The sequence below is a fragment of the Solanum lycopersicum genome, chromosome 12 (assembly GCF_036512215.1).
Source record: "Solanum lycopersicum chromosome 12, SLM_r2.1".
NCBI lineage: Eukaryota > Viridiplantae > Streptophyta > Magnoliopsida > Solanales > Solanaceae > Solanum > Solanum lycopersicum.
Window position 1 is genome coordinate 67,320,004 of NC_090811.1, and position 25,248 is coordinate 67,345,251.

At 34.8% G+C, this 25,248-nt stretch overlaps 2 protein-coding genes across 3 annotated transcripts; both read right to left on the minus strand.

Annotated features, from left to right (window-relative positions):
* Positions 1–511: 511 nt before the first annotated feature.
* LOC101264911 (PHD finger protein ALFIN-LIKE 4) lies at positions 512–8,668 on the minus strand. The gene is made up of 5 exons (XM_004253041.4): positions 8,448–8,668; positions 8,090–8,122; positions 6,207–6,435; positions 5,552–5,684; positions 512–1,127 (listed from the first exon to the last, which is right to left on the minus strand). The coding sequence occupies exons 1-5, from the start codon at positions 8,545–8,547 to the stop codon at positions 855–857; spliced, it is 768 nt and encodes a 255-aa protein (XP_004253089.1). The 5' UTR covers positions 8,548–8,668; the 3' UTR covers positions 512–854.
* Positions 8,669–9,854: 1,186 nt separating this feature from the next.
* On the minus strand, positions 9,855–24,030 carry LOC101264610 (protein ENHANCED DISEASE RESISTANCE 2). Of its 2 annotated transcripts, none has more exons than XM_004253040.5 (22): positions 23,296–24,030; positions 22,511–22,585; positions 20,596–20,649; positions 19,827–19,892; positions 19,606–19,709; positions 18,669–18,736; positions 18,470–18,586; positions 18,254–18,294; positions 18,053–18,153; positions 17,290–17,385; positions 16,826–16,890; positions 16,663–16,734; positions 16,366–16,521; positions 15,448–15,677; positions 15,318–15,357; positions 15,065–15,219; positions 14,866–14,967; positions 13,906–13,950; positions 13,676–13,816; positions 12,844–12,939; positions 12,652–12,753; positions 9,855–10,296 (listed from the first exon to the last, which is right to left on the minus strand). In XM_004253040.5, exons 1-22 carry the CDS (start codon positions 23,431–23,433, stop codon positions 10,186–10,188), a joined length of 2,175 nt encoding a protein of 724 aa, XP_004253088.1. In that variant the 5' UTR covers positions 23,434–24,030; the 3' UTR covers positions 9,855–10,185. The 2 variants fall into 2 exon arrangements, with proteins under 2 accessions (XP_004253088.1, XP_010314821.1); XM_010316519.4 differs by having other exon boundaries at positions 19,606–19,716; positions 23,296–23,991.
* Between the last annotated feature and the right edge of the window lie 1,218 nt (positions 24,031–25,248).

Here is a 25,248-nt window from a genome sequence, read left to right on the forward strand (position 1 = left end):
AATACTCCGTTTGTTCAATTTTATGTGGCGTTATTTAGTATAATTCCTTCCAAAAAGAGCGATATATTTTCCTTCTACGAAAACAAAAAGAGAAAAGAGCAAAATTTGATTGCAAGGTATTCATTACACCAAAGGTTATGGTAAAATCGAAAGGAGTCTTACATTCGAGTTCAGATATGGAGTCACCATACACTTAATTTACCCTCCAAAGTGGAACTTTTAAGCGTAAATCCAAATTAGTTGAACTTCAAAACAAACACAACACATGAGATAGAAAACCAAAAAATATATAGGCAATACCTCAATCAAATACACAGCTAGACTTGTTACTTCAAGAATTAAGATGTACTAACCACATTACATGCATACAGTCCTTTTCCGAACCCACGTAAACACGAGATGCTTCGTGCACTGAACTGTATCAGCTACTTCAGAATGAATCAAATAAGAGGGGAGGAGAGGGAACAAAAAAAATTGCAGGCCACAGGAAACAAAAGATTGACAAAACAAATTTGGGGAAGAACAGCATCTTCTTAACATCACATAACTGAGAAAAATGGCTTCCCTCAACAGTGCAGAGACAACTACTTGAGATTTGAACAGTCATGACACAATAACTTCAACCTACACAACGACTAATTTAGAGAGGCAACCTACATCATTCACAGCACGACATACTAGAAAAAGACGCTAGACAACAACATTCTTGCAACTAGATAATAGATAATTGTAATGTTGAATAGAACATATGGCATCGAAGAGCTTCCCATAAGAAATCCACTTCTCATACCGCGAAAAGATCTTAACAGTTTTCATGACTTCACAAAGGATAAACCTCAATAACGCAGGTGCAATCAAGGGCGTGTTCTCTTGCTGCTGGTGCAAGATGGGCACTTGTACTGCTTGATATGCTCAGCCCTGGCAGGAGTGATTTTAACACACTTCCCATGGAACCATACCTCACATATGTCACAGCAGATCCAGAATTCATCAGATGCATAGTTTTCACCACAAGCACCACATAGTGTTTCTCCTTGCTCATCATCTTCATCCAAACCATCTTCATCGTCATCTTTTGGTTGTGGTCTTGAATACTTGATCTGAGATTCAGAACCACGTTGTACCACCTGTGATCAGATCATTTGAGGTTAAAAATGGTAATTCCACTTGCAGTTTTTACAGAATAATATCGACACAATAAAACTAACAAGTGTCAAATGCCACAATAAACCTGAATAGAAAAAGTTTGAGGATGGCTTAATTAGGAATAACCCACAAATCTTCAAGGACTAAGTGGGCTAAGTTAGCCTACTCAATCTCCATTAATGTTGGTTGGAAAAACTGATAAAATTTGGTTCATGAGCTGAAAGACATACACAGCCTATGTACCAGTGAGATAAGGGCCAGGAAAAACCTAGAACATAATTGAACAAAGTGCATTTAATCCATTGAAATATCCAGCCACATCTTGAAGACCAAAAGGAAACTTGCAACATCATTGACAACCCTCATTAGACTAAATCTTGAAGCAAATAGGGAGCTATTTTACATAAGAAAAATAAGGTATCAAATACTGGAGGGTACAATTACAATGCTGAAATAGAGAGGTAAATGCCGAAGAAACTCACACCCATGATTCAAGAATCTAATAGGCATAAAATCCAAGTAAAATTGTCATCGGAATTCTCTCACCCTTCTTCAATCTCACATTTCGATTTTCGCCATGAGTGGCGCTGTCATTTATTTGCAATAGACTCTAAATCTTTTGACATCACAAGGAAGGTCTCAAGGGCTGAGACTTGGTACAATGGGTGAAAAGAGGTTGAAACATGATGACAAGGGCTAGCTTCAGTCAAAAGAAATGGAGTGGACAGCACACTCTGAAGGAAGAGTCGAAAACAAAGAGGAACTCTGTCAGGAGATGGAAATTCCACAACCATTACTTTTGAGTTTTTCTTTTCAAGAAACTTAAAACAAATTTGGTTGTTACTTCAGTATCATTATATGTGCAAGGAAAGAGGAAAACAGTTATAATACCAAAAATAGACTTTCATTCAGGGTGGTTGGATATTTTAGCTAACCGATTTCATAGATGTCAAAAAGGTAAGGACATCCAATCTATTACATCAAACCACAGAGGAAGGGCTCCTTTATGCAGATACTGTCAAGAATAATAAATGGTCTACCAGAGAAATGAATGCTGCTAGCGTAAACAGGAAAGGGAAATCCTTAATTGTTCCTGAAGATGCCAAAAAAGCTCAGAATGAACCACTGGATAGGGCATGGTAGGACGCCTATCAGAGGAGATACAGAGTGTACATCTTTCTGAGATTTGCTGACGGGCAAATAGCTCCTGGAAAAACCACCATGACATTAATATATGAGATGGGATGCAATCAGTTTCTCTGAGTTTCCAACAACAGCTGCAGACCATGAACTGAAGGGAAATGGTTCTAGAAATCTCAGAAATTCCAACTTAGACTGGTAGATGCCATTCTCAAACTCCATCTAGGAAAGCCTGAAGGAAGTTTGGGTCAGACTGGTAGGACTTCCACTCTGTTTTGGTCTTAAAAGATCCTTCAAGATATTGGAGATCTCTGCAGTGGATGGATACAAACAGAGCTCCAGAATCATCTAAAATGGGTCAGATTGAAGGTAAGAGAAGCTGAAGAATTATACAGCTGTCCAAACATGTGTCACGTGAGGGGTTCATCCCACACATCCTTCAAAAGGCCCTCTTATCCTTTTATTGTTGAGATACTAGCAAACCAAACTAAAGGAGCTCAGATCCTTCAACATATCAGAGGAGAAAGTCCTTTTGAACCTCATCAATGGATTTACATATCGATGGAAAAGGACTTGATCAAGAGCCACAGGATGTGACACCAAGGGATGATGATGCTATGTCAATCATTCAAGTGGACAGTAGATTAGAATTAGATGAACATGCAGAGCAAGGAAACAAAGAAGTGGGATCCTTAAATGTTGAGGAAGCCATTCCATTGAATTCTGCTCAATAGCCAGAAACTATCAAACCAACATCTGATTCTACAGTACCTCTATAGATCCAGCAGAACATTGTCCTCAGTGAGGGGCATTTTCTTCTTTAGAACACTCGGTGTATTATTTGTTTATAATACAAGTTGGCTCTTTTCAAAAAATTTTAAAAAATCTAAGTATATCATTTATGACATGTAAAGGAATGAATCTTAGGCTTAATTCAACCCCAAAACTTAATTCATTAGGAGAGGATTGCCCAAGTCCATTAAAGGAGTCCAAATTTTATCATCCTATTGATGAGGGACTTAACACCAAGCCTCATGTCCAAAAAAAATTAATATGGGTGCTCAACAATATTGGTATATCATAGGTTGGAATGCACATGAGCTTGATACCATGTAAAAAATGAATCTTGAGCCTAACTCAAATCCAAAAGTTAGCTCAAAGGGAGCAAGATTGCTCAAGTCTTCTAAAGAGACCAGCCATCTCATTTAAACCACCAATGTGAGACTTTTTAATTCTTCAATGGCTACCCTCATGCCCAACGTGTGTGTGTGTTGGGGGGGGGGGGGTGAGTAGACATTTGGAGTATGGGCTAAGACAACCCAAAAATCCACATAAAATGATGGATATTGACCATTTTGGGTTGAGCCCGCATAATTTTCCTCAAAAAGCCACACATCATTAAGAGGTCATATACATGAGCTTCCCAATCTTTGGCTATCGAAGCCCACAACTAACTTCTTTCATGTGTGTCTCTAAACTCACAAGGGGAAGTAAACCAAGCCCCACACCAATAACTGTTTTTGTCATATGCTTCATATTACATATAAGTTGGGATTATATTGAGCAATTTCATGTAGCAATTCACCATAGAGCTTGACGAACTCAAACAATAGCTGGTGAATAACTGTCTTGCTTCCCGTAGAGTTTAGACTTACTAGTGTCTCGTGGTAGTAGCTTTATTCTTTTACTGTCTTGCTTCTGCTTTTTACTGCACATACTGATTGTTGCAATAGCGTCAGGATCTTTGGAAAGAACCTCTCTACCTCCACGAAGTTGGAGTAAGGAATGTACACTATACCCTCACCAGAGAACCTGTAGACCCTTTTTGTGGGATTTCACTAAGTATGTTGTTGTTTAATATGATATTTCTATTGAGTTTTTGGCTATTTGTCTATGCAAATTTAATATTTTTATCAAACCACGCTTTAGATGGAAAAAGTTTGTTCTGCTTAATGCATCACTTTCCTTTTCTCACTTTATAAAACACTAGCTTACATGATGTGGACTCACCATGCATCTTTGAGAAGTTGGTGAGTCCTCATCATGTAGGCCTAACCTTGAGGTGCGAGAGTGATCTTCTAAGGCTCAAATTACCATCATCCTGTACTACTACTCAACCTAGTTTCAATCAATGACACATTGGTTGTTGTAAGGTATGTGCACTCGTAGATATCAAGATCGGATGCGGTGGTTACCTTTTTGCTAAAAAATTTACCGAACCTGAAGATGCTAAAAACTTTAGAAAATTGATAAATTATTATACTCTTGACCCTCTCAAAAAGTGAAGCTTGACTTTATGCAGTCTATCTATGGCAATGTTCAGGAAAGCATGAAGTGAGAAAAAGGCGACAAGGCCTTGCTTCAGACTATAAGTGAAGTGCTTGCTTCATTGAAGTGATGAGCAATTTAAAGTAAAAGAAGTCCAAAATATATAGAGAGAGACTAAATATAAGTAAAGTTTATATTAAAAAATAAAAAGTAGATAACACAAATCCTCCATAGACCATTGGGAGAAACAAAATCAAAGTTACTCATGGTTCGAAGCTGGGTCACCCATTTTTTTAATCACTGCTAAGATTTCGGAAAAATAATCACTGTTAATAAGAAATCACTGTTAATAAAAAAAATCAGCAACACAGAAATTAAACCTTTTTCTTAAAAATTAAACCTTTTAAAACAGAAAAGCGCCTTCACGCTACGCACCACTTCAATACATCTGCCATTGAAGCACACACTTCTCTTCAACTGCTTCGCTTCAGCACCTTGAAGTGCTACTCTGCCGTTTCACACCACTCCACAACATAAAGTGACATGTAACTGATCAATTCAATCAGTGGATGTTCAGCGGGATGAGTATAATGAAGGGAGATGATGCCGTGGGGCTCAATTCACTTCCCCATGCGAACTTAGAGAAACTCATACAAAAAGAATCTAGTTGTAGGCTTTAGTTGCCATAAATATTTAGACGATATGGGTTTCACGTAGTGATATCTTGGAAATTGACATTGTGGTGAACTGGTGATGGGGCCACGTAGTTCTAAGTTTAAGAGGAGACCTAACTCACACCCCCAATAGCTAGTCAATGAGGGGAGGACTGCCCAACTCTATATAAGGAGTAAGTCCAATTATAAAAAATTAATGCTAGAAAATGTTCCTGTGCACACTTCATAGCAATGAGCTTTTTATGAAGAATATGTAACACTACCATATTCAATCCAAAAACAAACAAAAAAAGGCAAAACTTCCATCTGTCACACAAGTATACCTTTGAGTTTGACTTAGACTTGGTGCTGCTGTGATTTGACATTGATGACTTGTCTTTTGATTGTTTCTTGGCTGTCCCAGACACAACCTCGAAAATTGTAGGGAGATCATTTATCATATTGAACAACCTTCTCCTGCAACTCAAGAAAAAATAGCTACTTAGACAATATGAATAAGCTTATTTTAGAAATGAAAGCTCTCGATCTCACTCAGTCACTCCCACGTAAGAGTTCAAACCCAAGAAGTACAGTCTTGCTGTTATAGTTGCAAGAATAAGGAATAAATTAAGTAAATGACAGGAGTCGGCAGATATCCTACACCATAAAGCTGAAAAAAAGAAAATGGTACCCCAATATACAGATTAATCAATAGAAACAATAATTGCATCAGTTTAACTCCACAATATGATAGAAGTAGAGAACAATATGATTGAAGTAGAGAAGAGATAGGAAAGGAACTAGCTACAAGATAAATGTGTATAACATAAGTTAACAAGCCATGTGCTTGCACCATTGTGTTTATTAGTGACACATACTTGTAAACCATATCAGATGAAACAGCAGGGAAATATTACAAGGTGTGAAAGTACATAAGTGAGTTGAGATAGATACCTATCAGCTCTAAAGTGATTTGTTTTTTTAAAAAAAGAAACATACCTATCAGCTCTATCAAACCCAAATCTAGCACCAAAATAAAAGGCAACAGAAAGTAACCATGCATCACTATGCACAGCAACCAAGGAGAGCCAGTCCTTCTCTTGCATGCCATCTCGGGCGAAGTTTATGCCCAAAGCAGGCTCAGGAAGCTCTGGGGGCACTTCTTCAGCTGGTAAATTGACTTCCCAACTTTCACTGGGAAATCCATAAAGGCAGAGGTTCTCTTTCTCTGCATTCGATTGAGAATAAAATACATAGTTTAAGCTTCAGACTGGGTTATGAATAAATCACAAGAGTGTAATGCAATACATTGTGCAATGACAAGATAGCGTCTGGAAAAATTGAAAATATTGAAAGAAACTGTAGAAGGTAGCCTTGGAAAATAGCTACATATAGATATGGATTGCTTGTAATTTCCTTTTAATCCAACGTGGGCAACTGGGTCAAAATTACTATATTATTCTCCTCACATGAGCATGTGTTTGTTTTGCTAGCTGAAATATTCAAAATTTCTAGCAACATTGTCGTGCCCGCATGTCATGATACCCATGTGGACAAACCCCCCCTACCCTCCATAAGCTCGGGTTTCTCTACAGTCTTTTGGACCAAGGATTTCTTCTCTCTTTGTCCACTGGTCACAAGACTCATTGAGCTTCCATCTAGACCTGAATTTTAAAGTTGTTTCAGTTGTACACCAATTACTTTTTACTTAGAAGTTTAGCCAAACACCCAAACTCCCTTAGATAAGCATTTTTAAAATTTTAAAAAGCACTTTTTTCTTCACAAAAGCTTGGCTAAGCAAGCTATTAATCGCTTTTGTACTGAAGTTGAATTAATCTTTTCTTTGTACTCTTCATTTGTAATTTATGCCTCTGTTTTGTTGTCATCTATTAAATCTACATCGAAAAAGAGAGAATCCGAGTATCAAGACCATAAGAGAAAGTTGAAACCCAAATTGTCTGGCCTCGTCCATAATAAAGTGGGTGCAAACCTTGGAGATCAAGATTCAAGTCTCAACGGGGAAAAAAACCATAGGTCATTTCTTCCAATCTACTTAAGTCTCAATAAGCTAATACACACATATCAATGCTGGTAGGAGATGGCAGGTAACAGCTAAAAGAGAGTTATCTAACTTGATTAAAAATGTTGCTAAGATGATTCTTAATAAACTTGTAGAACTAGGGGTTGTTTTGTAGATCTGTGAGATATTTGTGTTGCACAATTATACAATGAGGTAGTTTAGTATCGAAAATTGCAAGTCCACGATAAATCTTAACCCAAGTTTAGCAAGAACTATTAAACAAAGACACTACAAATGACTTCTCTTGCACTTAGTAAACTACTGTTGAGATAAGAAAAGACATTCAAAAGGTGTCACTGTTTCACCAAACTTTGAGACAGTGCCCAGTAGCAAAGTGACACATCAAAGCAACTCGAGAAAACTTGGATTAAATGACTATTCCATAACTGGTCAGTAAAATGCAATAACAGGAAGAATAGACTAAAATAGTTATTTGAAGCATACAACCAACAACAGCAACAACATACCAAGTGTAATCCCACAAAATGGGGTCTAGGGAGAGTAGAGAGTACGCAAACCCTATCCCTACCTTCGAAGGTAGAGAAAATGCACCATTCATTTTACTATAAAAAAGAACCAGTAAAACACTGCAATCTGATGTGAACAATAAAAACCAGTAACACTGCAAAGTGGTTTCACTTAAAAGTAAACATGTAAACATAAATATACAAACTGATTACTAATTCATTGAAACACTAGCACCAGGAACTCCACAACAATCACATATAAAAACACATACGGTAAAAACAAAAGCATAAAAAAATGCACACAACAATCCAAAAGAAAAAAGTTCTTTTTTTACCTGGGTCACATTGTTGATAAAACTCTTCAACATCTGCAACAACCCCACATCAAACAAAATCAAATTGAAGTCATATACTAACATAAAACAAACACAAAAAACCAGCACAACACCCAAAAAAACTAAAATAACAAAAAGGGGTTACTTAAAAACTGTCAAAAAATTGTGATTTATGAGTTAAAAGTCATATACTTGCATGAAACAACAACAAATAAACAAAAAAAAAAAAATTAGCACAGCACCCAAAAAAACTCAAAAACAAAACAAAAATAAAAAACAAACCCACAACTAAAAATCAAAAAGGGGTTACATATCAACTATCAAAATCGTGAATTTGAGTTTAGTTTTTTTTTTTTACCAGTAGTAAGGGCTTTGACAAGTGCAGCTCTTCGACCCTTAAAATCTCTAAACACTTCTTCAACAGTTCGAGGATTGTACTGCTGAGCTCCATCCATCATGAGACACAGAAATGGCTTTGCTGATGAGAGAGAAAGTTTAGAGAGAGAAAGCTTAGACAGAGAGAGAGAATGGAGGGAAGGGAGAGGGGGAAAATGAAAATTTTGGGGGAGACGGAAATTTTGAGGGGTTTTTTAATAGAGATGACGGAGTAAAAAATGTTTTTTTAATTATTATTTTTTTTGACTAAATTATTGAAAAAAATATTATTTTTTTTATTTTTAAATGAAAAAAAGTTTGTTATTTATATTTTTAACAAATAAGTTATTTTTATCATTTGTTATATTTTATTTTATACATTTTTCTTTTTCATCGGACTTTAGAGATATTTTTTTTTACTTTCGTGTCTCGCTTTAATATTTTATGCATTAAAATTTTAAGTGATATATTTTTTTCTCAAAAATTATATTGAGAATAATGGAAATGAATTAAATTGAAATTTATCTATATAAAAAAAAATGTAGATAAGAATGAATTTGGTTAAATATGAATTGAATAAAATGATCTTAATCCATATTTAGGCTTCTTCATTTCTTTATTTAGTTTTTTTTCCTTTTATAGCTTTTTATTTCTATTTTAATTCTTCTTACCTATTTTTTTGGTGGGTCTTTCAAACGTATTCTAAAAGTATATTTTTGGAATTGTGATATGATAAATACAATACTTATTCATTCAAATTGGTTGAATACATTCAATTAAAAAAAAAATTAAAAGACAAGGACGTTGTTTCTATAAACGTGTGAATTCTTGATTGCTCCATACAACATAATTGATCTCATAGCCACAATTAAAAAGCTTATTTTATACGTCTTTGTTGGCACATTCTTGTGATACCCTAGCTTAGGATAAAAAGTCTCGCATCAACAAAACACAAGAAACATCTCGAGTATACAAATATGATGAGTTACCCTTCGGGGTGGCCCCGAACCTTCCATGTTGGAGGTCCCAAGTTCAAAACCTCTTGCCAATAAAAGCAAGAAATTTGCCTTGTGAATCGAGCACGTCACACCGAGCTGGCCTAGTACAGGCTTGCGAGCTAATAGGAGCAGGGTTTTACTCTATGTTTGAATAGTGACTGTCGGTTTCCTTTGTCAGGAAAAAAAAAGAAAGGAAACTAATGACGACTTTTAAAGTCGTACGTATCACTGGAACAAAACAATATCACTAACAGATTATGCCATTACATGGTAGGACTAGATGGGGGCTTAGTGAACCAAAACATTGAAGCTTCATCTCGTTACCCGTACCTCGCGGAAGTAGAGAGGTTGTATAATCTATTAATCTCTCTATAATGAATTAAATTGGAAAATTACAGACAAAAAGATGACACAATTAACATATCTGTACAGATAGAATTCAATTACAAAGAGAAAAACAAATCCAACATCGTGTTTTTCTTTTTATTCTGAATCAGCACCTGGAAATAAGGCAATAGTTCATTGCTCTTACTGATAATCGAAAGAGAACAGAAAAAAAAAAGAATTTAATGAAGTCGACGTCTATAAACAGACTTAGTTCCATTCTGAGCTGAAACAAATTTTAAGAACACGATGAACGAAAATAGAAAGGAACTACATCTATGTATACGTATGTTTCAAGAATCAACTTCTGAAGAAGGTGAACTATGTGTGTGGTTTGACCTACTCTGTAGTATCAGGCTCCAATTTTGGTACAACAGCAGCTGAGAGTTCTATATGAGATGCACGTACAGCGCCTATTAGTTGCTCAGGCAACTCATCGGGAGAGTTTCCCTAACACAAATTAGCGAATGACATTATCAGATTCAGCATATACATAGCAACCTCGTTGAGAGGTAACAATTAGTAAGGAAGTTTTTAAAGAAAAGATGGATAACACATTTGCATGACTTCGAGAAAGAAAATGTCAAACACATCATTTCGAATCAATTTCATCTTCTTTTTGTCATTAGGGAGGGAGGATGCATAGGGGATGGCGGGGATATAGTTTTATTATTACAGAAATTTTCGACTAGAAATGAATGTTTACAAAAAAATCATGAACATACACTGAAAATACAATGACCAAACTAAAATAGTACACTGGGATATCTCCTTTAATTCATCTTCATTACTAAGCAGATAAGAGTTCCCTTTTTTATTTCCCTCTAGGCTCTAGTAATTCAAATGCTTCCTTTTGATAGTTTATTTGGCACTGTAATCCACTTTACATACAACGATGCAGGCACTGCTAAATATTCTTAAAGTTCAAGATATTGTATAGTGTTTGTGGAGAATTACTTGAGCGGTGAGTGAAATGGTTCTAGAGGCCTTATCTGTAAACCTGAATGCTTTTTTGACACTGTGACGATTTCATTCCAATAAAGAAATCACTCCACATTGAAAAACTTTCTATATTCTATGCAGTGAGATGAAACCATCACTGGAAGATCAAGCATCGTACAGTTGATTAATTTCCATCCTACCGAAATGAATGGTCCACCTATCTTCCTTATGTTTTCCCATGATTTCCACATTCTTGAACAAAGATTTCATATCAACAAAACCTTGATGGGCAAAGTTACCTAGTCCCTATGTTGGTGATGCTAAGTTGCTCTGACTCGGGTGGGGGTGTCCGATAGGGGTGCGGATTTGGAAGTCGGATCCTTCATGATCTAATTTTTAAGATTCGGGGATAAGTATCCATGAATGGATACGGGTGCAGTTTCCCTTGTCATAAAAAAAAAATTCTATATAGAAGGTATTCCATTTTCTTCAATTTCACCTTAGCTTCTGTATTGACTACAGAAATCATAAAAACTATCCAGACTTTTCCCGTCAATTTTGGTCAAAGTACCCATAATCGGTTGACCAAATCGGACACGTATCCCACACTTACACCCACGTCTTGTCGACATGGGTGCGGCATCAAAAGTGAAGAGTCTGAGCAACTAGGTTGGTGGGACTTAGGAGATGAGAAGTATCCAGTAGAATAGTCTAGGTGCATGCAGATCCGAACACCATGGCATCATTATAGAAAAAGAAGGAGAGATTGTCCTACTAAACCATCTGCTTCAAATCAATGTTTTGCTTTGACTATCACTAAGAGTAAGTATTAAGTTCCTTGCCACTACTTTTAGATTGTTTACAAGGGAAAAAAGTTTATCAAAAAGTGTAAAAGTACCCCGTGCATAATTTCTTCCGCATATAATATTTGAATAGATATCTGTTTTTTAAGAAAGTGAATACTTATTTTGGGATATACCAAACAGAGAAATGTTAATATTTAATTAGGTATTATGGGAGTATAATATAAAACTATAATGATGCTCTGTTCTTGTTGCTACTGCCTCCTTTTCTTTTTTTCTCAATTCAAAGGTGTGTACTACTATGTTCTTATCAGGAAATCTTTTTCTAGCTTTTTGGTTGAGTCAGGAAATTCTCTGCAATTTACGTAAAGATTTTCTTTATTATTTCTACATGACTTCTTCACTACCATATTTCCTTTTCTTGAGCCGAAGGTCTATCGGGAACAACCTCTCTACCTTCACAAAGGTATGGTAGGCTGTGTACTCATTGCCGTTCCCAGACCCCACTTAAATTGTGTATGTTGTTGTTATCTATCTAGTTATCAATTTCTGGCTTTATGGTAACTTAAATGGGAGTCCAGCTATCCAACTTACAAGTCTATACCGGAAAACATCCGACTTTCAAGTTTTATGTATTAGAGTATTAGACTAACTTCATTAATTCATTTTGTTACTTTCTCATCCCAAAATGAATGATAGGACCAGAAGTATGAGGAGTAGTCATCTGACTTTAGGTCTCTATTCGAACATCAATTCCTTAGTTTTTAAAATGAATTTATACATAATCAAGAACTACATAGAAAGCATTACAAGTCACAATTTTCTATTACTGTATTTAAAAATCGTACAATGCAAAACATTTTTGACTTCTCCAAATAATAATGGAGCAATATAAAATGGGACAGAAGATGTATCTCATACTTGTACCTATATAACTCAAAATTATTCCAACATTCCAAGATAGTTGGACCCAACATACTTTGACAGAGTTCAACAAACTGTACAGATAAATATATCAACAAGAAAAAAAAATCTTGCAGGTGAAGGTCCATTCACATACCTGTACAAGAAAAGCCATGTCAACTACTAGGCTCGTAATTACACCAATCACAAGCCCCAAAACTCCATTCGCGACAGTGGAAGAACCAATATCAACATCAATCTACAGAATATAAACAACACATGATCAAATCCGAGACAACATTGTGTCTATTTGTTAAATAACTCAAAGAAAAGGGACAGAAGTCTATACTTCCAAATACTTGGGACCGCGAATATAGGTGCAGTCAACTGCCTTCCCCAGTAAACAAGGAGTACTTCCGACACTCTGACGCACAATCCATGAGCCCTTCATGTACATGACAGTTTTCAATTCGAAGCACATATACATTGTAATAAAAATATAGAAGGAAGTGGAGAACACAGCAAAATCTCTCAAAGATAGCCCACAAGTTTCAGCATGCGCATCTGTTTAATATGCATTTAATGATCACATGCATGTCGTAAAAGGAAACTTGTTATGACATCAAACTACTTTCCATGCAGAGATTGACCAAACACTGGCAACTTCAAACCAGGGAATAGAAACAGAAATTTTCAATCCAGAGAACCAATAAAATTTTCTGACGAATAAAAGTGCAAAACAATCTCAACCGAGAAAATCTTCTTGAAAAAGGAGTCTTATACATTTCATTCCAAGATATTGTCCCTGATTTCTCAAGAAAATTCTGTATTGGTGACATCTTTAATCTTCAGCAATTGGTTAAAGTTCCAATGTAATAGTTCAGTTATCTCACTTATTCAATCTCAAAAAGTGAAGTTCTCACTTATACTGCTCCGTTGTCATCCACTACCCATAATAATTGCATGAACCTGAGAGCAATTATCTATCTCAGCCCATCCAGAACAATTTTTTTGTGAAGAGATGAGTTTAAATTAAAACCAACAAGTTTGTCCTAGAATCATATAAAATCATAAGTAATTAAAAGCATCTCTATGGTTGTATTCGTCATAGTATCAGAAGTGTCATCAATAAACATTCTACTACCGGAAGTCATTTAAAAAGTTGATAGAAACAAAGGTACCTTTGGCACAGACGGGATGAGCTTCATTCTACTATTACGGAACTCGTCATCCCCATCAACAAACCGTTGCAAAAGAGAACCAGATGTTAACTCTTTCATGACAAAATAGAAAACCATGCTGTAGTGTGTTGATCCAGGAACCTTTCAGAAGACAAATGTTATTCACTTATTTCTTTCCCAAGCACTTGCAAGTTTAACTCAAAACAGAAAGTAGCTGCGGAATGACTTACTTGCACATTAAAAATTAAAGAAAACAGTCCTTTTTCTGAAGCAACCTGGAAATAAATGCACCAAAACAAATTAAATTATGGTACTTGATGTCTTGACTACAAATAGGGTAAGCTTAAGTTCTACAGCTAAAAGTGAAAGCATGCACAAAATTAAAGCAAATAATTGGAGACTTAAGCAGGACCACAGTGCTATTAGGAATGTGACTTTTCTGTCCTTGGTAAAGAAACCATAACCTAAAAAAACATACAGGTCTTCTGGAGAGCCCTACTCCAACATAAGCCAATTACCAGTGAAAATTAACAGTCCATCTCTGGGACTTGAACACTAGCCTATGGCAAAATGGACTTCTGATTTTTAAAGTTCACTAGTATTATAATGCTCAGTGTAATAAATCTGTACAAAAGCTATTGCTTAAGAGTGAAACAAAATTGATGAAAAGATGTAAGCCTAATACTTCTAATTTATTAAAGTGAGTTGGAAGAATACAAAGGGGCTCGTTGAACTTCACGAAATCTGTCACTTGTCACCACTTTAGTCACCTATATAACAAGCACAGTACGATGACTTGTATGCACCGGCTTGAGAGAGAGTTTTCGATAGTAAAGTAGTAATGTGTATATAGTAGTTAAGTAGCAATGTATATAAATAGTTATACTTAGTGTAAGTGTTCTCCATAGAAAAAACACAGTTATGCAAAAGCGAAGACATTATTCATTTCCCATTCTTTCAGTGCGTCTCTTATTTCTATGTATAACCTTCATAGAAAATTTTGATTAACGGTGTGTGTGACTATGACATCTTTTCTTCCTTTTAACATTTTCTATTGGAACCAAATGAAAATGAAGAAAACATCTTGACTGCAATGTGATGTTTTCGATTGCTGGTTAACATTCAATTATCAACACGAAATACCCTAAATGGGTAGTCATCTCCTGAAACTAAGCTAATGTATTACTTACTTGTGCTGCACAACCAGGACGTCTAGCAACATGGTCCATTCGTTTTGTATCTTTAAACCAGTCAGCAGCAACAAGATCCATCAGAGGTTTACCAGCAGGAATCTACAAGCATTTTCCAAAGTGATTTTAGATCATGGTGACATAGATTATCTAAGAACCGAAGAGATTATCAAGGAAATGAGGTACAACTAAAGCACACCTTTGATTTATCATAGCAAAAGTTCTTGCTACGAACTCTGAAGTTATTTCCATCAGATATTCTCCAGCAGTTACGACCATTATCACGGTCATCACGTCGAAGGTTACCCGAAAAGATGGAAAAATCAATTTGATCCAAAGGTTCTTCTTCGAGTGCTTCACAAGTACAAAACTAATGTCAGTAAAGAACTTGTGCAGACAACACAAATATTTAGTGAATACTACGAACATGATACATAATGGACAGCACATACCAGTTCTCTTCATTTCACGTTCAGGGCTAGGTGGCATTACCTGCAAAAATTCCAAATCACATTCTCAGCAGTCAGAACGTATTTATGAAGGAGATGCTGAAAGTACTATGAATATGCATAAAGTCCTCACCTCTTGATCAGCCCCTTGGAAATCTTCCTCCTCATCAGAGTACTCATCCATCATTGAAGCATTTCTATTTGCAGCTCGTATTTGATCCAATGAACGAGTACGATGATGAGGAGTCTCCTGGAGTTTTTGATTCCTCTTAGAAGAGACTGAAGCGGATGTCATATTAACCATAACTGGGATTCTTGGAGCAGCAGTTCTTTCATCAGTTTGAGAAAAGTATTCACGAAGTCCTGAAGGAGGACAATTTAAAAGTAAGTTACACATTAAGCTTTCATCAAAATATCAGTCAAGAAAGTACAGTTTCTTTTCCATTTTTTTTAAATAAATCAAATCAATTCTATAATAGAACCAAGATGATGCCGAAATTTTTACTGAATGTACAACTTTAAGTTTCTAACAGTTCTATCCAACAACCTATATAAAAAGGAACATGGCTTTAATGTTAATCCCCCACAACAAATATCCAGACAAAGATGTGTCTGGGTTCCATTTATAAGAAATCAATTTATTTATGTAAGTCTCCCAAACCCCTTTCATTAACCTTTTCCACGCACACAACCCATAAAATTTGTTGCTTCTGTTTGACCATTCCTATTGGTTGTACTTACATTTATTTGATCAAAAGAAAAAGAACAAAGGGAAAAGAATCATTAACTTAGTTACTTTTGCCTTCTCGCCTCTGTTGACCAAACAACTGTCAATTCAACTATCTTACATGCAACACTAAGTGAAGAGGTGGAAGAGGAAGGCTGAAGCTTCCTGAAATCGCTTAAAAGCACTAGCGACTCTCCAATGCCAAACAGTTTATATCTTAAACAGATGATGCATTAGCAAATTTAATGCAAATGAAAAAGTTTGTCACAACAAACTTGAAGTTTCTCAACTATGTGACTTCAGCAGAGCATAAGAAAAGCTAACCAGCCACACTGTTCAACATCTGCAACAGACAATGTTGCTGAAATGACGAGACATAGCCCACACCCCATCCTTTTAAATCGATCTGCATAAGATGTTGCACTTGTGTTCTGGGCCTCCCGTTAATAGGTTTGAGTGGGGAAATATTGAATCCACCACCTGTGAGTGGTGAGAATTGGTTAGTATCTAAGATAAAACCGTCAGAGTACTTCTGCCAAAGATATATAGAGAATCATCAATTATGGTTTTCATATGTATTCAGAGCATCTAACTAAATGAGTGGAAGGAAATAGAGGTTACTCTCAATATGAGCTCGAACATATCCAGGTAGTGGACCACAATTCTCATGCTCCCTGGAACGAAATAACACAACTGCAGAATAATGATGGCAAATCAAGTACATTCATAAATAAACTGGAACAAAAGATAAGCTTACAAGATAAGAGCCATTGGATATACTTACCATAACTTCCATCATCATTTCGACGCCAATAACGTACATAGCAAAGATCACGAGGCCATACTAACCTGCATACAGTTAATGTCAACCAAATACCAAGAATCTTTTGAAAAAAAGTGGGCCAGCATAGAGCGCAGCATTACAGGGATTCATACAGCCGGCCACAAGTAACTTGGTACAAAGGCATACTTGATTGATTGGACTGGAATTTTGCAATGAGATTTCCTTTTCTATATTTGTTTTATTGAGTGTGTTTGGAGGGATGGGGAGCACAAAATCATAATTTTTATTAACTACATTTGTCAGGGAAAAAAATAAACAAACTAGGAGATGCATGAACTCTGATAGTGATTTTGAACCAGTATATTAGGAGATGGAGCTAATTTAACCAAAAACTAAAGCAGAAGTCCAATGAGAAATACAAAACAGAAAAGCAATCATTACGACAAAGAAGTCAGTAATCTTACGTAGGGAACCAGTCAAGTTGAAGTCTGTGATAGAGTATTGCTGTGTGTCCATCTACCTCCTCAACTAAACTACCATACTGGAAGCTACAGTCCCACCTGTTAGACAAATAGTTAGAGACTGAAATAACAGAGAATGTAATGATAATGACTTTTAGCATTAAGTTAACATAGACATTATGTTTTTCACATGGCTGCATATAATCACCCCGTCTAGTCTACGAAGGCTAGTGGCCCAAGGTTCGGAACTTGGTGGACAATGGGCCCGCCCCTCTACCACTTTCCACTTAAATATGGAAGGATTCTTTATCCCCATAATGATGTAATTAGGATAATCCTAAATGAAAATTATATAATTTGGAGAATTATAAGGTTGTAGTTATTTTTTTCCAAAGTTCTTCTAAACACTATTTTATTCACTATAGCTTGAGAGAGTTATCATGCATTCACAGAATGCTATTACCCCGCATCTTTTCTACACTCATCTAAATGGAACGACAATAGTTAGTCACTAGATCACTACTAAAGCCATAGTGTAACCAACATAAGCCAAAAAGGTGTTGCTTAGACTTGCTACACACCGATGACCAGCAATTTCTGAACACCAAAATGCACAAATTCAGAGATTACTGCCAATTGAGAGCTCGTAACAAAAAAGTTAATGTTAATTTCCAGAATGAACCTATCTACAAACAACAAAAGCACTTTGGAACGAGAAGTAAATACAAAGACAACAATGAATCACTAGACAGTTCATATTACTTACTCAAAACGTGTTGCATCCATGCTCATAACAAGCTCAAATATATTTTCACAACTAGCCTCCACAACCCCAACAGCCTTCATTGCTCTACTACAGCTTTTTGGCTACATAGAGAAAGAGGACTACATGAAATACCGTGAAAAACCATACTTCTGTAAATTGGAAATGCTTGCGCCAGCATAGAACACAAAGATGAACTCATACTAGTAAATCGCCATCCAGAAGCTCCTCAAAAATGCGAAGGCCTGCATTCACACATTAGTGTAGGAAAATTGTCAAGTCTATAAAGATACCACTTTATATGTTGTACAGCTTAACTACACCGAAAGACACAATAGTAAACATAAAAGAACACAGATTCAAAACATTGCCAGACAACACATGTTTACAGGAAGATAAAGATAAAAACACTATACAAACCATTTTGGCATTGAAGTAAGCGCCAGTACTTTCTGGAGAACACTTGGTTACTCCCATTCTGGTTTGCCAAATCAGAATCTATTTCCTTTGTCCAGTCAAATACAGACTCGGGAGGACCTGTCCATTTAAGATGCAAAATGGATAGCTGAGCAAACATGTAGACAGCAAAACAAGACCAGACAAGTGACAAAATAACAACCTCTTCCAATGGTTGTTCTTCGCAGCAAGTTTGGATGAGAATCATCTTCATCCTCAGCAGCACTAAACCTATAATATCGGACGACCATTACAATTGTAAAAGCTAGAGCAGTTGAAAGATAAATGCTTGGACTAAAAGATATGTGCTACATAGGCACACAAATCTTATATCAAGGACTGAACTACAATCTTTCAAATTATTAAGGTGTGCTTCACAATCTCAGTAAGAGTAGTTAGCTGTTTGATCCTCCCAAATTGAAGGCCTTCTTTCATTCATAGAGTCATTCTAGACCAATTTCTGAAGCAAAACCAGAAGGTGATCTACCTTTCAAAAACAAGATTCTTGAAACACGAATACACTACAGGATATACGTTTTTGCATTCTCGAAATTCTTAAGCATTTTTAAAAAATTATGTAAGTAGATCAAACCTAAAGGTACAATGCCAATTAAAACCACTATGCTCTGTTGAGGGAAGCCAGACCCGGTTCATTTTAAGGCCCCAGTGCCCTGGATTAAGGTGGACATACATCACTTGTTAACTAGGTTTTCCCTCAAGAAATTGGAGAAGTATCTCATAGACCTTATCAATATAACTAGATACCAAAACAAAATGGAGGACATAGATCTAGTAAATTTAGCTTTCCTTTCTGTTTTTGGCCGTTCTATTTAGTAGTGGTGATCTCTCTAATGAACAAATATTAAACTCAATAGGAAGTATTTAGCAAACTCATCTTTTGTCAGCACACTTTTTTTCCATAGTTAAATTTAAATACCAAACTTACTAATGCAATGACAAGTCAAGATCTAATTAACTTCAAAAGAGAAATGTAACAGAAATAGAGCATAAAGAAATAGTGGGATGGACGTATTTCTACATACTGAATCGAATATACCAACGCCTCCATAACTCGCAGAAGGTAAAAGCAGAATACTTACTGACTTTCATGATCTGATGAGGAAGCATTCCTTCCATTGTCCATATCAGATTTATACTCAAACGAATTGTACTTATTGCCATTAGTTCCTTGAGACTCCTGATGCTGCAAACTGAAGAAATATTACTACCTTCAAGTATATCTAGACAAGAAGAGGTGGAAGAACTATATATCTGAGGAGGAAATATCAAAGAGAAGCTTTAATACACAAGAGAAAACAACCTGATCAATGATTGATTCAATTTTTTCTTTCCAAATAAGTGCCTCCTGAATGTTGAAAGCTGCCATCTGGAACAAGATAATGATTAATATGAATAAGTTTCTTCCACATCTAGACCTTCATATATTTGGCTGTCTATTTGGAGGGAACAAAATATGGGGTGCTTTGAAGATAAAAAGAAGTTCTATTCAGAAAATCAAAATGAATTAGAGATTTAGAGATAGGATCTCTCTAAGAAGAGAAGGACATAGTTTTGCTTTTTTTCTGTAAACACTTTTCTTGCACCTTCTAGGTGTTTTTATTAATACAGTTACCAATTCAGAAGGCAGTGTTTGACCCTAATAACAGTCAAATAAAGGTCAAGTATGCTTAGTTATGGCTTTCGAATCTGATCACTGACAGCTATTTAATCTAACAGTATATAGTTTGCATTGCAAATTGAACTTTGTATGCATAATTGAATGGGAAAATGTAATATCCCCAATATACGTGAGATAGTCCTGAAAAGTTCCATTAACAACATTAGAAAAGAGCCCTCAGTATCCATCTGCATTAATTTTATCAGCAAAGGTTGGACTGATGTGACATAACTATCAGGAGAACAACAACAACAATAACTATGAGAAGGGGCTAAAGAAATTCAAGAATTAGATTAAGTTGAGATGTAATACGACAAGAATGAAATATGCATTTGAAAACTTGCATACACATTTGAGATGGTGAAGTAAACTGTTTGGAGCAAGAACAGAGTGGATAGAGAAGATCACGCACCGTGACACGGTTATACTTGTCTTTCTTGTTGTAAACTGATAAGACATAAACCATCTGAAAGATATACATAAGATTAACATCCTCAAACAGAAATGTTAAGTATGACTATTCATCAAGCTTATATCACGACACGCGTCAAAAAGTTATTGTAGGACATCTTTCAAAATTTCAGAATTCAACTGCAATAAATTGTTGTAGGCACAAATACTTCAGAATTCAAGAAAATGGATTCACTTTTATAATAAAGCAAATAATGCACAAATAAACATTAAAGTAAAGATGTAACAGCCCTTCTTTTAACTTGGGACCTAGTTAAGATTTTGGTTGAAATGTTCATCATGTCAATTTTCAATATGTTTCACTAAATTTGATCAAGCTCACTGCTTCTGTAGATGTACATGCCCTTCGTTTTCTTCTTTTCCCAAAAAAGCTTTTTCTTTTTGTTATGCCATATATAATGGAAAGCGAAAATTGATATTAAAAATTTATATACTGAGGTAGGTTAACAATTTGAAATGCAAAATACACATCGGATTGGGACGCTTTAGTGATGGAATTACACATGACGGAATACTAAAAGAATTCCACATGAGGCAGATTAATAATATAAAGAATAACCTAGACTTTGCCCATACAAACCACCTCAGTTATTGTATACTGAAATACCCAAACAGGTAGGGGTGAATCCCTACAACTAAAAGTTGACAGTGAAGATTAATTTACCTCACAAAGATGGAGCCCGAATATGATTTTTGACCTTTCATAATTTGAGAAATAACTTCAAAAAATTCTAACAGTATGAAGCAAATGCAAGATGGTGCATACCCCATCTCACAATTCAGTATGCCTATTATTTCGGTAATCTGAATCAATTGAATGATATGTAAGAGAGTGGGCTTTGTGGAATTCTTATAGGGTAGGATTAAGTCATGGAATCTATAAGTGAGTGACATTTCAAATGTTTTAAGTTCAAGAAATTTAAGCTACTTTTTTCTAATCAGAAGAATTCTATTGTTTTTTATTTGTATCACTTGGATGTAAGAGGGACTCCTACAACATCTCCCCCGTCAACTCCCCCTCCCTTTCGAGAACTATCATCGATTTCCCAGCTCTAACGCAGCATGTTTCTCATCTTTTTTGGCCCACACTGGTTCAAGCATCTCTAGGCCCTTATCCATCATAAAAACCTTTTAATCCAAGATTTTTCAAATCTAAAAATCACTCTAAATTTGACCATAACAAGTAACAGTACAATTAAGTACTTGAGACATTTAGGTCAAACCACAACTCAATTTAACCATTGATGGATTAAACAATACTAGCATTACGCATCCAGGTCAGCCAACAATGCAATTCAACCATTGATGGCTTAAAGAATACTAGAATTACACATTTTAAGCCTATTGTGCCACTTTTAGATTTAGTAACAATATTTTGTGCTTCACTAGCAAACACAGCTCTTGTTATTTAAGGCAAAAATCAAACAGTAAGAAAGGTTCTATTTACCTAAAACATTTGTCATACATTCTTAACTGGACTATCCCCTCAATATATAACGCAAAACCAGATATCATGAATAAACAAATCAAATTATTACAACCATGCTCACATTTTCTTAATACCTAATTTTTCATGCATATTAGAAGTCCAGCCTCTGTACCTCCTCAAGGTAAAGGTAAGGCTGCATACACATTACCCTACCTAGACACCACTTGTGAGATTACACCAGGGTATGTTGTTGTTTGTTGTATAAGAAGTCCATACAAGCAAATGCTAGATGAACAACGATAAATTGATACTTAATGCTAGAAAAAGAGTTTGATGTTCCATTAAATCGATCAGGTTCTCTCAAATAAATTTATTACTCCATGTATACTTGTCAGAAAGCAAACAACAACGGTAAAGAACAACTCACGTGTCCATGATGAGTCTTCAGGCCTCGGTCCTCCACCCGACAATTACCATCGATGGGAAGTGTCTTGATTGGAACCTTATAATCACAGCAACATCATAAATCAATTATTAGGGATTTAAGAGACTACAAGTTTCTCCACTGAACCTGCACTATTATAAACAGCTATCCAATTGAAATTCCTCGACTCACATTTCAACATCCTACACTAAGCAAAGATGGTATCCTGAAAATGCATCATTTATGTAAGACTTCAATCAAGAAATTATTCTCTATCTGTCTATCAAATCAAAAGGTCAAGTACATTGAGCTCAAAGTCACAAGGCTCAATTCCAACCTAGTTCCGAACCGAATAATATGAATTCTCACTTTACATTTCATTCCATTTGGACTCCTTTTATCCGATATTCAGTAGTTTGAAGTTCTCTAAATTTGCTAGTGACATTCAAATCTCAATAAGAAAAGGTATACTCCATCCGTTTCAAATTCAAAGTTCTACTTCCCTTTTCGGTTTGTTTAAAAAAGTATGCCTCTTTATACATTTTATAACTATCTAACTCTGACTTTCTACATAGCATGTGATCACAAGATCCAAAGGCATGTTGATTTTTGATACATTACAAACATATTTAGTTTAACACCATAAAATTTAATCTAGCTTAATTTTAAATTGAAACAAAAAGAGCAATAATACTACTCTTCCTAGTGAACATAAGACCAGCAAATTATAATGTTACTAATAATAGCCTTAAAACTTCAAACAAATTATTCAAATTCATGAAACTAACCACATTATCCTGAGGCTTTCTCTTGTAGTAAGCCAACAATCGCGTCTCCAGAACAAAATACCGCATATGAATATAGGATCTGCCAATCTTCCTCCGCCCATACCTAACCATCCACCCATCATACACCACCTTTGACATTTTCACTTCAAAAATCAAACTTTTTCCAACCCCTTTTCTCTGATCCCCACAATCAACAACTATATACAATAAACCCCTAAAAAACAAAAAACTCAAAAAAAAAATTGCCAGAAATCCGGAAGCTTAGACTTTGAATCCTCACTTCCGCTAGTTCGATGAACACTATGCAACTCTATCCATCTTCAAAAAAAAAATCAGATCTTTTCAACTAATCAGCAAAACCCAAATTCAAAATTCAAATTTGAAAAAGTTCTTCACTGAAACCTATTGAAAAATCTCTACAAAAAACGGCGAAATCTGTGGTTTTTTGCAAACAATTACTCCACCAAAAACAAAAATAATTAAAAAAATTCAACAAAAAGTTGATTTTGAATCCCAAAAAGATGATCGCAGCCAAAAAAACACTATGAATCTATCAAATTCGAATCTTCTTCTGCACAATTCTGAACAAAATTGAGCAGAAAAAAACGAGCTAAGGAAAAAAAATTTGGTAGCTTTAATACGTATATAGTCAAAATATGCGCGCACACCTTCTTTTGGGGACTCGTGCAATAATTTGATTTAATACGACGTTTAAAATGAATTTATAAATTTTATATAAAGCAATTTTATGTGAATTTATAAATTTTATATAAAGCAATTTTATGTTAATATGATATTTTAGTACATTTTGAAAATAAATTAATGTAAAAAGTGTTATATTAAATTAATTTTATTAATATTGTTTGGATTTTAAATTTCATTATTGTTATTTTATATAATTATGTAATACTAAGAACAATATAAGAAAATGCAATAAATTTCTTTTTTTCTTTTTTGTTGATGATTTTTTCTTAATTTGCTAAAATAAACAACTGATTGAAAATAAAAGGGGGAAGTAATAATAAAATAAATATAGAGAGAGTACTCAATAGATTTTAAAAAAAGAAAAGATTATAAATCTTTTAAAGATATTTTGAATGATTTTTATCATTTTTATAGTTTACAAATATGTAAATTTTTAGTTTTTATATTCTAAATAATAATTGATTTGAAATATTATTTTTTGAATAGGGCACATCAATTAAAGAGTTAAGGGTCAAAAATATATTTGATCTGAATGATCACTCTCTTAATATTAAAACACACTTTAATAAGGTACATAAATTGTATTTTTACGAGTTTCATATATACATCAACTATTCAGTGTTTCTTTTATCTACCTAACCACCACTCTCTTAATATTAAGATACACCTTAATATTCAATTCACCATATTTTTTCTCAATTAATAATAGATGCATGTAAGGTCAATTCAGAAACGAGATACGTTTTAATATAAAGAGAATAATAATTTAGATACATAGATGAAATAATAGATAGTTAATATACAAATGTCCATAAAAGGAGAAAGTTTAAATACTTTTTTTGTTATTAATTTAACATTGAATAAATTCCATGTTTTTTTTAGAAAAAAAAAAGTTCTATTGTGAATTGTGATTCCCTTTCTTCATGTTATTATATAAATAGAACTTTTATGGTCCCTTTTTATAGAAAGTTATTATTGTTTGATACTTCAAAATTTGCAATCTACTCTATTATGTTTGTAATAATTACACTTTATTGTGTTTGTATTCTTTTTGTTTTGCTTTATGAGACATCACAATTCTATTTTGAATTTTGATGGTGTCTAATAATACCTTTTTACTTAAATTAAATGAACCTTAAGAGTAGATCTTAATTTTTTTCCATTTTATTTGATCTCATATACTTATATTATAGTTTAGTTAAATTCGAATATATAATCTAATGACTATACTTGTATTATATTTAAATT

Bases quoted from the DNA above. Each gene is read 5' to 3' on its own strand.
- LOC101264610 (XM_004253040.5), bottom strand. From the start codon at position 23,433: ATGTCAAAGGTGGTGTATGATGGGTGGATGGTTAGGTATGGGCGGAGG. The intron at 18,295-18,469 runs GTTTGTATAGTG...GTGTGAATGCAG, and splicing joins CTTACTTCAATGCCAAAATG to GCCTTCGCATTTTTGAGGAG. The intron at 10,297-12,651 runs GTATGTGAATGG...AATTTGTGTTAG, and splicing joins ACATGGCTTTTCTTGTACAG to GGAAACTCTCCCGATGAGTT.
- LOC101264911 (XM_004253041.4), bottom strand. From the start codon at position 8,547: ATGATGGATGGAGCTCAGCAGTACAATCCTCGAACTGTTGAAGAAGTG. The intron at 6,436-8,089 runs GTAAAAAAAGAA...AATCGAATGCAG, and splicing joins TTATCAACAATGTGACCCAG to AGAAAGAGAACCTCTGCCTT. The intron at 5,685-6,206 runs GTATGTTTCTTT...CTTGAGTTGCAG, and splicing joins GGGTTTGATAGAGCTGATAG to GAGAAGGTTGTTCAATATGA.